The sequence below is a fragment of the Aedes albopictus genome, chromosome 3 (assembly GCF_035046485.1).
Source record: "Aedes albopictus strain Foshan chromosome 3, AalbF5, whole genome shotgun sequence".
Taxonomy (NCBI): Eukaryota; Metazoa; Arthropoda; class Insecta; order Diptera; family Culicidae; genus Aedes; species Aedes albopictus.
The window spans coordinates 407,580,579-407,597,616 of NC_085138.1; the positions used below are offsets into that span (position 1 = coordinate 407,580,579).

Genomic DNA, 17,038 nt, shown 5'->3' on the forward strand with positions numbered 1-17,038 from the left:
AGCGACACCAGGGGAGCTTGCGCCGGAGAAAGACGCGTTATTCTTTTGAAAGATAATGGTGTGAAACTGATTTGATGATCGGATACTCAGGAGTGTTTTCCTTTTGCGGTTTCAGAGAGGATTTGATTTGGCGTAGTACTTTTGAAGATTCCCTGTCAAGCGAAACCAGCGAAACATACTGCGGGAATTGACAACCGTGCGGGTGTTCTATCATGTGCGACCGCAGCTAATAGGAATGGTCAAAGAGCATCGAACCATGTAACAGGAATCGTGCGATCTAATGTGCCTGTAAAGGTACAGGACAAGGGACACCTTATACCCAAGCTTATACTTCGATATGGTGAAGAACGCCTCCTACCGCAGTTTTCACAGTTGCATGGTAGTTGAGATGATGGCCGCTCTTTTGCATGGTAGTTGAGATGATCTTCGAAGCGGCACCAAAATAAAATGTTGATGGCCAAGAATAGAAATTCCTGGGTATGGGATACTTCCTGGGTAAGATTCGTGTTTCTTCGGAACAAAATTCAAAAGATGCTATGTACTAATAATTTAAAGTAAAAAAATCAAAATTGAAGTTCCTGCGCGGAAAAGTATCCTAACCATAGATCTCCTCATAGGTCAATTCAACATTTATTCTTCCGGTTCTGCTCGGCGCATTTCATCTCCCGGCGTCTGTGATTTCTCGAGCTATTTCTTTTAGCATAAATCGCTCCCCCTGTGTGGGACGGCTTCTATGTTGGTTTCGGATCCTTTTCGGAGGAAATCCGGAGTAGACCTGGATCGATTTGGTGCTTCTTGGAAGATTTGGTTTGAAAGCTTTCTCGGGTTCTGATTCAGGGACCGTGTCCATCCATTCCGGTGCTTCCGTTGGTTTCATCCCGCTTCTCTTAGGAGGTATCAAGCATATCGATCGATTCTAAATAAGAATCCGTTTTCCGATCGGGTGCCATTTGAACTCGGTAGTAACTGACCAGGGACAGTTGCGTTCATTTGTCGAGGTGATTTAAGTTGCGGGTGGTTGGCCAATTTTTACTATTTCCTGGTTGCATCGCTCGTTTAATGGTTCCATCTCCTGGGACATGTGATTCCAAAGTTCTCGTGATGTTTTCCCTTCGGAAATTGTAAATTGCAACTTGCAAACCTCACAGAAACAGCAGATTCTCGATGATGACAGCCGGCGGTAGTCTCTCTAATTTTAGGCGCATCGAAGTCCTCGAATTGAACAGGCGCTTCCGGTTGTTTCCGGTTTTCACCACCGAAGGCTGTGATTGGACTTCCGTCGTACTTTTGAGTCCTTTTGATGGCGATGGTCGTCAAAGTCGAATCACCACGGAAGAGTTGAATCATTTTGATCCGGTGTAAGCGCCGTTTCGATTGCTACTGGCTAAATGAAGCAAACCACCTCTAAAAATACAAATGAAAACATGTTTTTTTCTAAGTTTTCTTTTTCTACCTAAAACCCCAAACTTACCCTTTCGGCTTTCAGGCCCAGTTCAAATCTCGTCCAAAACATTGAAGGCCATCCTTATTCAAATCGATTATTATTCACGATTTTCTCCGTACTATGTACTTCCACATCGAAGATCTTACTTATGACAATGTCGCCGGTGCTGAGGGTCTGGTAATCGACCTCCTTCATTTCGATTTTATGCTGCTGTAGTGGCGAGGAAGTAGCGGTAGCACCGGGCTGCGACTGATGACGACGGTTCGTTGGAATCACTCCGTCGTGATGGTTCTAATGCGGAGAGCTTTACTGTTCTTCCTTCGCCTTCTGGTCATTTTGTCCGCCTTTAACTTGTCGCTTTTCATCATACGGTTTATGTGATGTTGGACAGGATTTCGTCCATCAGGTGCACCTACTCCGTTAAGCGCGGCGGTTCGAAGCTCCGGAGAAAACGTACCTGGTTGTCCGATGTTGGGGAACGTTCAAAAATTACGTCCATGATTTGGGGGAGGGGGGGGGGTCTAGAAAAGTGTGACAGTACGTGTATTGGGTATAGGAAAAGTGCGTGACAGAGGGGGGAGGGGGGTCTAGAAATCCCGAAAAACGATGGACGTAATATTTGAATCTTCCCTTGCTGGTATATATTTTAGCTGCTGCCTGTTCGGCTCCGCACTGTGACGATGGTGACGATAAACATTGCATGAAAATGTAAATATAAACATCGGCAAAACAATGATGCCAGTAAAATAAAAAATGATCATGGTGGTATATTTGAAAGGTGTCGAAAAGGTGTCGAAAGGTGTTTTAGGTGTGTGAAATGGGTGTTTCACACAAGGTGTCAGAGTTTCCAACCCCTTGTACAAAATAAAACAGCATTGCGAACGGCCACGGTCTTACCCCAACATCGCCACAACGAAGAAGGTGCAGCAAATCCATCACGCCAACTTCCAAGTGCAGCTTTGGCCGTGAGGGGTCATACACAAATTATGTCACGCAAAAATCAACCTTTTTCAACCCCCCTCCCCTCTATGTCACACTTTTTGTATGGGACCTCAACAGTTTTTGTATGGGTCGTCACGTTATGCCAAACCCCTCCTCCCCCCTAAAAGCGTGACGTAATTTGTGCATGACCCCTGATGGATAACGCACAGGTACTCACGACAGCATCCACAAAAAGTTGATCGGTTTCGCCTTTTTTGTCTTTTTTTGTCGTTCTCCTCCCCATCCGCTTACCGACGGTCTAAAAATAGATTTCCGAGCTGCCACAGTTGCTGTCGTCACCAACTTTTGCAGAGTAAAAGAAAACGTCTGGTTTGGTTCGTTGACTAGAGACTAATGAGACAAATTTTATTTGAATTTAACCGCCTACTGTGATACGCGCTGCTAGGCGTTGCTATGGTGTTGCTAAGGTATCTTATATACTAGTACATAGGTTCATTGGTCATCGTTGCTTACTTCGATGCCTGCTACGATTACAACACTCCTCCCTAAGCAAAGAATCCAATTAACCTATTGTTTTCTTCCAGCTTCAGATTCGCCAGGGCTTTCGTGAACCCATCCGCAGGTTGCTGCTTCGTGCTCACATATCCCAGCTCGACTATTCCTTGCTGTAGCACATCCCGGATGAAGTGGTACCGGATGTCTAGGTGCTTCGTCCGTGGATTGTACCCTTGGTTCCTAGCAATACAGATGGCAGATTGATTATCGCACCGGATTGGAATTCCCTGCATGCCAAACATCTGTGACTGGAAGTGGTGCCACCAAAGTGCTTCCTGGATTGTGCGGGAAAGCGCGATGTATTCCGCTTCGCACGAGGACAAGGCTACTGTTGGTTGCCGCTTCACATTCCACGACACAGCTCCTCCCATGAAGGTGAACACGTACCCAGTAGTGGATTTCCTGGAGTCCGGTTCTCCTCCACAATCGGCATCTGTGTAGCCAACTAGATTCGATGCCCGATCCTTCGAGTACGTCAGTCGGCTTGATTTCGTACCTCGTAGGTACCGCATGATGCGCTTCACAGCATTCCAGTGACCGCGCCCAGGATTCGAATTGAATTGGCTGACTTGATTGACCGCAAAACTGATATCCGGCCGCGTCGCTTGCGCCAGATAGGTGAGACAGCCCACTGCCTCCTGGTATGGAACTTCTTTCATTTCGCGGGTCTCGTCCGGCGTCGCCGGTGACATCGATTTGTCCAGCTTGATGCTTGCCTCTGCCGGCGTGGAGACTGGGTTGCAGTTCGCCAAGTTGAACCGCCGCAACACGCTGTCGATGTAGTGCTCCTGATCTACCCACAGCTCTCCGTTCTTCCGGTCCCGCGTGATCCTCAATCCCAGGCAGAAGGTTGCTTCGCCGAGGTCCTTCATTTTGAAGCGATTGTGGAGGAACGACTTCAATCTCCGCTTCAATTTCGCTTCGTTGGTGAAAATCAAGAAATCGTCCACGTAAATGGTGACGAAAATCATTTTCTCACCGTCGACCCGGAAGTACAGGCATGGGTCCACTTTCGACTGCTCCAGGCCGAAATCCTTCAGCGCTTTGTCTAGCTGGCTGTTCCACACACGGCTCGCCTGTTTGAGCCCGTACATTGCCTTCCGCAAGCGACACACTTGTTTGGAGGTGCCAGCAAATCCTCGTGGAAACTCCATGTAGATGACCTCGTCCGCCAGCTCGCCTTGAAGGAATGCAGTGACAGCGTCCATCTGCTCTATATCGAGGTCGTGCTTCACCGCCAGCGCGAGGAGGTAGCGGATGGTGGAATACCGCACCACCGGGGAGTATACTTCGTCGTAGTCGATTCCTGGCCGCTGCGAACACCCTTTCACGACCAAGCGGGCCTTGTACCGCTCGATCTCACCAGTCGGTCCTCGTTTCGTCCTGAAGACCCATTTGTTCCGGATTGCCTTCCGGTCGCTTGGAGGACTGGTTACCTCCCACGTTTGATTCTCCTCCAGGGCCTTGATTTCCTCACGCATGGCCGCGATCCACTGTTCGCGATCCGGCCCGTTGAGCGCTTCCTCGTAGCTTTGAGGGTCATCGACCGTCGTGTTGGAAGACATCGGTGTGGGCTGGGGGGAAACAACTTCGCCAGAAAAGGAACTATAGGTAACGAAATCAGAATACTTGCCTGGAATTCGGCGCTCCCGGTCGCTGCGCCTAAGCCCTTGCTGCTCAACAGCTGGCCTACCAAGTTGCGACGGGAGCGCAGGCTCGTTGCTCGCATCCAGAAATTCAGGATCACTTGACTCGCTGTCGGATGATGTCAGCTCCCCAATCTCGTCTTCAGTGAGCTCACCGCCATCGATTCTCGGTTCCGCAACCGGGTTCATCTCTCCAGTCGCAGGCGGCTCATCAATCGAGTACAGCTCCATGAACTGTATTTGTTGCTGGTTCTCCTCACGTTCGACCAAATATTGCGGTTCGCCTTCCTGAACCACAACCACGTCGCGGCTGATCCGGATGTTACGCTTGACCGGATCGTACACACGATACCCCTTGGTACCGTCGACGTATCCCACGAAAATCGCTTTCTGGGATTTGGGGTCGAACTTCCTCCTTCGTTGCTTCGGCACGTGGACCAACGCTAGTGATCCAAAAATCCTCAAGTGTCGCAAATCTGGCTTCTTACCGGTCCACGCTTCTTCCGGTGTCGTCTCGATTGACCTCGTCGGGCTCCGATTGACGAGGTACGCTGCCGTTGAAACCGCCTCGGCCCAAAATTGCTTCGGTAGGCGCGAATCGTTCAGCATGCTTCGGGCTTTCTCAATGAGCGTCCGGTTCATTCTCTCCGCCACACCATTTTGCTCGGGGGTGTAGGGACAAGTTTTCTCGTGGCGTACTCCATCCTTTGCCATGCTGCGTTTGAACGATGCATTTACGTACTCGGTTCCGTTGTCCGTCCTCAGAACCTTCAGCTTCCGGCCTGTTTGACGCTCGGCCATTGACTTGAACGTTTCATACGCCCCAAACGTTTCGCTTTTTCGTTCCAGGAAATAGAGGAACACCTTCCGGCTCGCATCGTCGATGAATGTCATCACGTAACGGCTGCCACCGAGAGATGGAACTTCGATGGGTCCTACCAGGTCCGAGTGTACCAAGTCCAATAGCCCTTCGGCTCGCGAAACACTGGAAGGAAAAGGATTACGTGCATGCTTACCCTCGATACAAGCGATGCACTCCGGAATAGCATCATCGCGCAATTCGAAGCCGTCCGCCATCGTCATCAACTTCCGCAAGCTTTGGCGATTCAGATGACCTAGCCGCCTGTGCCAGATGGATGCGCTCGGTGCCATTAGCGCCTGCTCGTTGTTCCGGTTGAGCTTGTACAGGCCACCCACGTGTGTACCGGATGCGATCACGTTCCCATCGTTCTCGCGGACTTCGCATCGCTCCGCGTCGAAAAACACCGTCAGTCCCTTCTGACAGATTTTGCTGATCGAAAGTAGATTGGTGGCCAGTTCCGGAATTTGCAGCACATCCTTCACTTCGATGGGGCCTTCTTCGAGATCCAGCTTGACCAGACCCTTCGCGACAGACATCATGTTGCCGTTGTTCGCCGTGCCAACCGGGTGCGCCATGTGCTGTTGCTTCACAAAGCCGTTGCCACTCCGAGACATGTGGCACGTGGCGCCGGAGTCAAAGTACCACTCCTCACCACTTACCTCACCCATCGCAAAAACGCTGCACAATGCTTTGCCCGACGTCCTCGGTGGGGTTTGCTTCTGTGGGCACTTTGCTGCAAAATGCCCCCGCTTCTTGCAGTTGTGGCACGTGTCGTCCTTCTTCGGTGTGCCACCGTTGCCACCACGTCGTCGTCGTGCCGGGTTGGAGTACAACGCACCGTCGGCGCCGCCGTTCTTCGGTCCACTCGATAGCTTTACGTCTTGCAAAATTTTTGCCTTCACCGCGTCCGACGTCAACGCAGTGCCCGATGCCTCGAGTCCCATTATCATGGGTTCATAGTGCTCCGGAAGTCCCATGAGCAACAACGCAGCCAGCCATGAGTCGTCCACTTTGAAGCCGATTCCCGCAAGTTTGTGTGCCGTTGACATCAGCTCGTCGACGTACGATTCCACGCTGCCGCATTCGTCCAATCGAATCGAGGTTAGCTTCCGCAACAACCCGATTTTCCTCGTCAGGCCGTTGTCCTGGAAAGCATTTCGCAGCTGCTCCCAGGCTTCCTGAGCGTCCTTCGCGTCCTGCACCAGGCTGTAGTTCGTCGTCTCCAGGCTCAAGCAAATCGTGGCCAACGCTCGCAAACTAACCTCCTCGTCAATTTGCTGCCCCGCCGGGGGCGATACCGCGTACCACGTGCCCTCGCGAATGAGCGTCATTTTCATCGCGAACGCCCACGTGGAGTAATTTTCGCGTCCCTTCAGCTTCTCAATAATGGGCATGGCGACCGCGCTGATCCGTCCGTTTCCAGCGGCCGGCACTCCGGCTCCGCCCACGGCACCTGGTAATCCAGCTCCGATTCCGCTTGCTCCATTCTGCTGCTGACGGTTCATCACGAAAATTTTCACTTTTTTACTTTTCTTCTGGCTATGGCCAGCCTCGGGCCCATAACCTTTTGCAGAGTAAAAGAAAACGTCTGGTTTGGTTCGTTGACTAGAGACTAATGAGACAAATTTTATTTGAATTTAACCGCCTACTGTGATACGCGCTGCTAGGCGTTGCTATGGTGTTGCTAAGGTATCTTATATACTAGTACATAGGTTCATTGGTCATCGTTGCTTACTTCGATGCCTGCTACGATTACAACACCAACACAATCACATTCCGCGTTTGTTAGTGGGAAAAATGCAGTCGTTTGAATCAATCCATTATTTCATGTTGAAAATACCAAATCTCTGTTTGTTTTAAGGTGAAACATCAAGAAATCCCTTTGCAATCTTGCATACAAACTTTGGAGGCACAAATCTGACGAACGAAGCATCGAACCAAGCCACACTTGTTTATCCTGGCTTTACTCACTTGCAGGCAGTAGAGGCAGCTTTTCCAAATCAAGCGCATTTATGCAAAAATAAATAGCTCGAGAAATCACAGACGCCGGGAGATGAAATGCGCCGAGCAGAACCGGAAGAATAAATGTTGAATTGACCTATGAGGAGATCTATGGTTAGGATACTTTTCCGCGCAGGAACTTCAATTTTGATTTTTTTACTTTAAATTATTAGTACATAGCATCTTTTGAATTTTGTTCCGAAGAAACACGAATCTTACCCAGGAAGTATCCCATACCCAGGAATTTCTATTCTTGGCCATCAACATTTTATTTTGGTGCCGCTTCGAAGATCATCTCAACTACCATGCAAAAGAGCGGCCATCATCTCAACTACCATGCAACTGTGAAAACTGCGGTAGGAGGCGTTCTTCACCATATCGAAGTATAAGCTTGGGTATAAGGTGTCCCTTGTCCTGTACCTTTACAGGCACATTAGATCGCACGATTCCTGTTACATGGTTCGATGCTCTTTGACCATTCTTATTAGCTGCGGTCGCACATGATGGAACACCCGCACGGTTGTCAATTCCCGCAGTATGTTTCGCTGGTTTCGCTTGACAGGGAATCTTCAAAAGTACTACGCCAAATCAAATCCTCTCTGGAACCGCAAAAGGAAAACACTCCTGAGTATCCGATCATCAAATCAGTTTCACACCATTATCTTTCAAAAGAATAACGCGTCTTTCTCCGGCGCAAGCTCCCCTGGTGTCGCTTCCAAACCGATCCAAATTTTTCGACTGCAATAGCAACCTGTTCAAGAAGGATTTGTTTCATCGGCGATGGCAACTTTTGATTCCTGGAATGAAAATTGTTGCTAAATATTGGATGTGTTAATCAATTTATGGGATTACTTACAGGAATCGTTAATCCGCTACATCCGGCCCGGCAAGGTAGACCGATTTTGGTTACAACCGCTTCAATTGTACACCACCGGCGTTGAAGCTTGAAGAACAAAACAAATGATGGTGAGAGAATTTCGGAAGTGTTGCCAGAATTTGGAAAAAAATGACGTCTATTACATCAATTGTCAAAAACGTCAATGCACTGAAAAACACCCAAAAACACCCGATTAGCACACTTCAACACCTTCTAGGGTGTCAGAGTTTCCAACCCCTTGATTTTGTATGACGAGTTTTAAAATTTTTAAAACTCGCCATACAAAATAAAACAGCATTGCGAACGGCCTAAGCATTTTATAGATGTGTGAGTGCTTTCGGATCATGTTTATGGTTTTTATTTTGCTGAAACAAATCTGGAGCTCGATTTGAATAGGTCGTATGTGCTTTTGTCGATTAAAAATTCGATCAATTTGATTCGCTTATTATAGCGAAAACCGTTGAAATTGAGCAAAGTTGATACATACAGCAGAATTCTTACAAAACAGGCTTTCTATTCCATCATTAAAAGTTTGCAAAATATCTGCCATATTGCTACAATGACTAAAATAAACTGATCGAATTTTATATCGACAAAAGCACATACGACCTATTCAAATCGAGCTCCAGAAATGAAATATTTGACATTATATGAAATGATCAGGCCCCTGACACGGCCTATATCAATGCATTGGAATCATGGTAGACAGGATGTCCTGGGCGCTAATAAATAGCGCCCACTGTCAAATGCGAAAACATCAACAATTTTTTGTTTAACGTTTATTTTGGTTTGTTGATCAGTTTTTGGAATCATTTTTTCCACCGCTTATGATCACAAAACACTTCAAACTCGCTTTAATATTAATATACGGTAAGAGAAGCATGCGATTAGTTGAATAAAGCAACCCAACAAACACGCATTGTGAATGTGATTTCGTGTGTGGCTCACAACATCAAACAAAAGCTGCGTTTGTTGATTACACGCTCGTTTCAATTTGCAAGAATATGAGTATAAGGCAGTTAGATGTTGGCTACGATAAATTTCATTGATGCCAGGGGCCTGGAAATGATGGTAATCGGTTGTTTTTATCGATAAACTCTAAATGAAAACAATTAAATATAACTTGGGAATAAGTAAATTCCCAGTTTGAAAATCAACCATGCGTTTTATTGTTTTTAACAAGCGCCATTTTTCTGCGTGAACAAGCTCTCAACGAACGAATTGTGTCATCCCCCTGATTGTAATGCAAAATATGAATGCTAACAACTTCTGTTCCGTTAAACATTTCCTTACCCACTCCTGAGTTTAGCTCTGTCGAAAACGGATGACAGTTCTAAGCTTTACTTGTGTGCGTGCGACCACAGAACGAACGACTCGGCTTCGCTGCTGCTGAAACGTCAAGTTCGCTCTTTTCCAGCTAGTTGCTTTCATTTTTCGCGACGTGTTGCGGTTCTCGGTGCAGGCGAATTTCTCCAAAAACCAGCAGCAAAATGCAAGGACCAGCTGTATTTATCGATGCCGAGATCGAGGATCAGGTGAGCTACGTTTTGGGAGTGTCGGTTTGGCCGGTGACGGCGCGTTTCGGGGAAAAAACTTTGTTTACTATTCCGCTCCGCTGTGCCAAGTCGTCGGTCGAAAGTTTGAGGTTATCCTCTGGGTTATCGTAGGATGTTTTCTTATTCTTCTTTCTACGGTTCCTTTCCAGGCACAAGAACTGCGAAAGTTCTTCAAATCTCTCGGAGCGGAGATCAGCGAGGAGAAGTCCTCCAAGGGAATCGAAGATGATCTGCACAAGATCATCGGCGTGTGTGACGTGTGCTTCAAGGATGGCACCCAGCACACTCTGGAGGAAATCGATGCCGTGCTGAACAGTGTCGTTTCGATCGTCGTGTCAATCCCGCTGGAACGGGGCGAGAATTTAATTTTGGCTTTCTGCGAGAAGATGACCAAAGCTCCCGATACCAACCTGGCGCGGGTTTGCCTGCAGTCGTAAGTGCCCTCTTCATAAATAATATCTACGACATCTAAGCAATTTCCTGTTATTCTAGCCTGTGGCGTCTGTTCAGCAACCTGGAACCGACCTCCCCTCTACGGTACCACGTCTACTACCATCTGGTGCAGGTGGCCAAGCGTGCCGACCAGGTCAAAGAGGTCTTCTCCGGAGTGGATCAGCTGAAGGTTCAATTCACCCAGTGCCCGCCGTCGAACGAACAGATGCAGAAGCTGTACCGGCTGTTGCACGATGTCCTGAAGGACACCAACAGCGAACTGGCCTCGAAGGTGATGATTGAACTGCTCGGTACCTACACGGCCGAAAATGCTTCCTATGCGCGCGAGGATGCCATGAAGTGTATTGTGACGGCGCTGGCTGATCCGAACACGTTCCTGTTGGATCCGCTGCTATCGCTGAAGCCGGTCCGGTTCCTGGAGGGGGAACTGATTCACGATCTGCTGTCGGTATTTGTTTCGGAAAAGCTGCCCAGCTATCTGCAGTTCTACAAGAATCACAAAGAGTTCGTCAATTCTCAGGGTAAGTGACTGTTAGGAGTTATCTTCAGACAGAAAATCTTCAAATGGCCAGTCACTTTTCGTTGTTTTTAGTTTTGTTTAGCTTGGTAGAAAATGTAGAGCCCTGCTTATCAGTACAAATCTTTCACCGATTGTTTGACCAACTCTATGTATAATTTGCTTTTTGAGAGGCAGGGGAGTTTTAGACAAGGCGACTTGACATTTTCACGAATTACAAGAAATGCAGGGTTATTATTTAGGCTTCTTTCTTTGCAATGTTTATGTCAGTGACATAGAAGTGATTATCACATGGAAAATTTTATGTTAAGTCAGCTTGCGGTTCATCATTTGTTTCCCTTTCTCGTCTACCCCAGGACTCAACCACGAGCAGAACATCAAAAAGATGCGCCTGCTGTCGTTCATGCAGCTGGCCGAGAGCAACCCGGAGATGACCTTCCAGCAGCTGCAGGATGAGCTGCAAATCGGCGAGAATGAAGTGGAACCCTTCATCATCGAGGTGCTCAAAACGAAGCTGGTCCGCGCCCGGATGGACCAGAAGGCCCGCAAGGTGCACATCTCCAGCACGATGCACCGAACCTTCGGACGGCCCCAGTGGCAACAGTTGCGCGACCTGCTGCACGCGTGGAAAGCCAACCTGACGTTGGTGCAGGAAAACATGAAATCCGTCTCCGATGCGCAAATGGAACTGGCGCACAAGCAGTAAGAGGGGCGGGTTAGATAGCGATTGTTTGTTGATAAAGAAGAAAATAACAAGTGAAATAGACTCTTACATTAAAATTGAACTAATTATTGGAGCAGCAACAGTTGTTGTGTGAAACGCAAGTGACTACTACTCCCGCCCAGCCAGCACCTCTGCCATTTGCTATCCGGAACCAATCCGGTGGTGAAGAAGACGAGCTAAAAGTGTAATTTTTCCCTAAAACTTTTGGTGCGGGCGGGAGCTTCTTGAGTGCGCGAGTGATAACAAAAAACCTAAACAAAAAAGAGGACACATACTAGCAAAAAGGGGGCCGGGACACCGACGAATCTGGAGAAGGCCCCCCATTGGGGCCTTGGTCTAGATCTCGAAGGTGCTATCCTGTGACGACCCCCGAGGGGATTCGTGAGGAAGGTGGGGCGTTTCGTTCATTACATTAACCGGTATCGTATAGCGTAGCAGCAGACGGGGGAAGTTAGCGATAAGCTTGTATCGATTACACAATTTTCATAAGTAATATATACAATTTTAAAGTATGAACGAAACCAATAGAATATCCCGCCGACTGTGGATTGCTGTCCGGACTAGAATGGAAAGAATGCCCTGCCGTTGCAGCACCTCAAGATTCAAGAAATAAACAAGTGTGAGAAAACTTATTGAAGGTAAGTGACGTACTGTAAAATAATGCTTTGCGACTATTCGAGTTAACCCTACAGTAGATGTCTGCTATTGAACTGTGATCAACAAAAAAGAGATAATCAAGTGCTTATGAGTTGAGCTCTAGATCAGGTTAATCACTACATCTTCTCGTGGTAAGGCTACATACATATAAGGACTCCTGTAGGGGTAAATCTATGAAAGTATTTAGCGATTTTCCCGATATTTCTCTAAGGATTTCTATTAGGATTCCTAACAGACTGATTCCCTGAACTCCCCCTGCCCAAGTAACACACTTGTCATAAGCGAGTCACGACGGTGCAGGTTTTTGTTGCGCTGCAGTCGCTGTGACTTCTAGCAAGTATTTATTTGTTAGAAGTAAGTCGCAGTGACTTCTGCGTAACTAAAACACTTCTGTGACAAGTGTGTTACTGGGGTGAAGCTCTTCTAGGGATTTTGTTGGGATTCCACCCGGAATAACTCAGGATTCTTACTGGAATTTCTTCAAGCATTCTTTTAAGGATTTCTTTAAGAATTCCTTCCGGAATCTAGAGATTTATTGATTTAGATTTATTTAGGCATTTTGCTTTGGTTTCAGACAAGACTTCTCACAGGAATTTCTTTCTTTCCAGAACTATTCCAATGATTACTCTCGGGATTCTTTTATCCGGGATTCCGAATTTTCCTTTGAGAAAGTCCTTCCGGGGCTTCTTCCATTTTTTTTTGTTCGGGGCTCCTTCAAGATTCTTTCATGGATTCTTGGAAATTTCTCCCGATATTACTTCAGGGATCACTTCCGAAATTCCTTCAGAAATGGCTTCAATGATTTTTCATTGGGTTCTTTTAGAGATTCCTTCCACCTTCCGGGATTTTTCAGGGATTCCGGATTTCCTTTAGAAACTCCTTTCGGGATAATTCTCCGGTTTCCTTTCGAAATTCTTTTATTAATGCCTGCCTCCCGCCAGAGATTTATCCCGGGATTTCTACCGGGACTCTTTCAGGGATTCCTCTTTAAATTATTCAACGAACTATTTCAGTTTTTTTTTCAGAATTCTTTTACAGTATAGAATTGCCTTTAAAATACACATATGGTAGAAATTTAATTCGTCATATGTGCTAATTCTCGTCATATCAAATGTTAAACAACCAATAACTAAACTGTTTCTCTTCGCATGTCAGTCCCATGTTGTTTTTCAAATTGCCTACGTTTTGCACTAGGGTAAAAAAATATAATTTGGACATGTATGTAATTTGGACAGGCACGGTGATGTATGTCTTGTACCGAAGAGCTAATAAAAGTAGATACTTCTCAATATCGATTATTGGTTCAATCAGACCCTATTATGTTGACTTTCGATTAAAATACGCTTAACAATTAAGAATTTACTTCAAAATAATCGAAAATGTAAACTTTGTCACTAAAACCCCTCAAATGCGCAGGTATGCAAGAAGACCGTCATATACAAAATACACCTCAAAATCGTTGAATTAATAATTGTAAGAAATTTAAAAGCTTTATTTCAATGAGAAATGCTCAATAAAGAAGCATTAGGCAGCCAATCTCTTAACATTCACCTAAAACGCTTAAAATAGGTGGTGTCCAAAATATATAACAGGTTTTCAACTGTTAATATATTCTGGTCATTTGATAAACTGCATGGGAATGCTGTGCGATTGCATACTTGGAGGCGTATTCTGTGGGTCTGGTGATATTTGATGGATTTTAACAAAAACTGTATAGTTATTAAAATAAATGCCTGTTAAACGAAGAAATTCGATTATTTGCATGGAAATATTTGTTAATTCATACTACTTCCGTGATTTAACGGTATTTATGGCTCTACATTGAGATAATAGCCCTGTCCAAATTAGATATACCTGACGGTGTCCAAAACATATATTCGTTGTCCAAAATGCCATTCTAACAGGCGATTGGAAATTGTGATTTTCTCAGTTTAATATGTTTTCGCTAAGGTTTTTGTCACCTGGAACGCAAAGTACTGTCATATTATAAGCGTATTAGTAACTTTGCAAAATATTCAATTGGTTTCTAAGGAATTTAAGGGTCACCCGCATAGAAATTTACAATTCACGATATCGTTTAAATCATAAGACATTCATCCGTGGAATGATAACTACAAAAGTAATAATAGTTCTATGATTTCATGATTAAAATCGAAAAAAGGAAATTATTCAATACTTTTCAAGTATCATAACATTTGTGATAACGATACATGAATAATTTCTAATAATATATTTTCATCTAGGTGGCAATGGATTTTAATATTTTCAGACTTTTTCAATGTTTGAACATTACAATGGCATGTAACTACTGTTGTGTGTACTTCCAGTTCTTTATCAGTGACAAATTTAAGGTCTTTTAAATACTTCTGAGCCTTTCTGAGCACAAAAGAAACTATAATCCAGTTGGGCTCAAGCGGGGACGAGTGCGGGAATCCCATTGTCACCAAAAACTGCCACTCTTGACGGCTGCTGTTTCCATGTCAGCAGCTGCAGTTCTCTAATGCCTGTGAATGCACTTGAAAGCTTACCTTTTCCGGCTTCCCCTGCATTCCGAAGTCGAACTCCCTATTTTCAAGTTTCCACCTGGCGATTTCTTTATCGGAGCTCCCCCGCTGCTGATGGTCTTTACCAACTGCTTTTTTCCTTCACAACAAAACTGGGTTCCAACCTACCGCGAGCACTGATTCCGGTTGGTGTAGTGCGTAAGCAGCACACGAACAGTTATCAAACAAATGTTGAACACAACTTCAATCGCGGTTCGATTCTCGATTCAACAAATAAAAATGCAGCGAATGTAAAAAATGATTCAGATAATCATAGGAAAACTTGACAGTGTCCAACAAGTGCCCGCAGGGGTGAACTTTTTTCGGGTCGATAAAGCAGGTTTGGTGAAATATTTCCGTTTTTTTATTATTCGCTGTATCATGAAGTTGATGATAAAGTGATTATAATGTGTATAATTCAGCATAATTTTTGTTCGAGAAATATGGCATTTTTGAATGGTAACGATACTTAACAACCCATTCGCAGTGTTGCGAAATGAGCGAGTACTCACACATTTAGTCAAACTCACTCATGAGTATGAGCAGTACACCTTAAACTCACTCGTGAGTATTGACGTGCACATACTCACTCACGAGTATGCTTTACTCATATTCATACGGTAATCTAAAATTTATCTAAAGGCTTGGAATCCTATCAAACATTAAAATGGTATGTTTTATTGGGGCGAATGTATTGAATCAGTAGACAAGGTTGCTTGCCAATAATTCTATTGTTATTTTTTTTTATTCTAGTGAATTGAAACTTACTGCTAGTTCTAAGCGCTCCGTTAAGGGCGGTCCTGAAGAGGTCTCCTTTGAGCCCAACAGCTTAACGTGAGGGCTTTTGTTTGAACTTAAACCTCTTGTAGACAAAGATCAATCCCCTGAAATGGCTGTCATCCACATATAACTGGCGTGAAGCCAAAAATTTGGTGCAGGACGTGGTGTGATTTGAATGGGCGGTTGCATTAAGCTGAAAACAGTGATTTTTTTCTGTTAGTGCAGGCGTGACATTCACATATAATCAAGTTCAGCGTTGTTTTAAATGAACGAAATGTATTTTTATGCTTGTGCGTCTTGTAAATTTAACAAAGAACACTAAACGCATTGAACAAATGTGTAAACGATCGTTTCTCAAATGCACGATAATTCGTACGACGAAGTTCGCTTCCGTACTGTCGTGAATCCGATTAAAAACCAGGTTCAAAACGCTGGCAAAACTCTGCGGGTACGGAGTGCCACACGAACACGTCCGTTCGTCGCAAAATCCGTCAAAAGAAGGACGAGTGAGCGAAAACTCCAGCGACCTAAAGCTTCGCTTGCTTTGTCGATTTTTCTTTCGTCACATCTGTCATTTTTCTGATCCACTATGTCGACTGTCGGTATTGGCAAATGCACTTGAATAAATTTGCAATTTCAAACTGAAATATTTTTTTTACTTCAATTTTCAAACAAAGAGCTAGTAATTATTTTCTACTTCGCTATATATACTACATTCTCCCCCTCCTCTACTCTTCGTGTAAGATCAGATTAGAAGAAATATTGGACTTCAATATAAAATTTTCACAGAGCAAAACAACCTATGAACCATTCTATGTTCAGTCCATCTAAAGCCCGTCCATAATCAGTAATATTGTATTGTTGATTTGCGTTGAATCAAAAACCCATCCAACTCCAATCTACGACCCATACAAATCCATATCAAATCTTATCCGAATCCAAGTTCAATATAAACCCAATCTCAATCAAACACGAATTCGGTCTCAATTAAATGCACATTAAAATTTTAATTTAATCCAAATGAAATCAGATTCAACTTAAATTTTAATTCAGAAGTTCGAAACTCATCAACATTGAATTAAATTTCATTCAATTTTAATGAATTTCAAACCCAATCAAATTGAATTCCAATTCAAACACAATGTGATACAAGTTCATAGCAGATCCAGTTCACATTCAATCAAAACTCAATCCAAATCAAATTTGAATCGAATCAAAATTTCAATTGGATAAATTTAATCCAAATCAAATGTCAATTCAAATCCAGTCCAATTCCAATCCCAATCCAAACCAAATTCAATACAAAGCCAATTCAAATCAAAATCCAATATGAAATCAACTAAAATCGATATAGCTTCAAATCTAAATCTAATGAAATTCACATACACTATAAAATGATCCCAAATCCAATCAAAATTAAATTCAAAACAGAATCAAATCTTATTCAAGTCCAAATCAAATTAATATTCAATTCACAACCA

The 17,038-nt window shown here is 44.6% G+C and overlaps 1 protein-coding gene across 1 annotated transcript; it reads left to right on the plus strand.

Moving 5' to 3' along the window:
* Positions 1-9,703: 9,703 nt before the first annotated feature.
* LOC109426436 (eukaryotic translation initiation factor 3 subunit M) lies at positions 9,704-12,107 on the plus strand. Its single transcript, XM_019701943.3, has 4 exons — positions 9,704-9,862; positions 10,033-10,316; positions 10,376-10,857; positions 11,210-12,107. Exons 1-4 carry the CDS (start codon positions 9,818-9,820, stop codon positions 11,557-11,559), a joined length of 1,161 nt encoding a protein of 386 aa, XP_019557488.2. The 5' UTR covers positions 9,704-9,817; the 3' UTR covers positions 11,560-12,107.
* Positions 12,108-17,038: the final 4,931 nt, after the last annotated feature.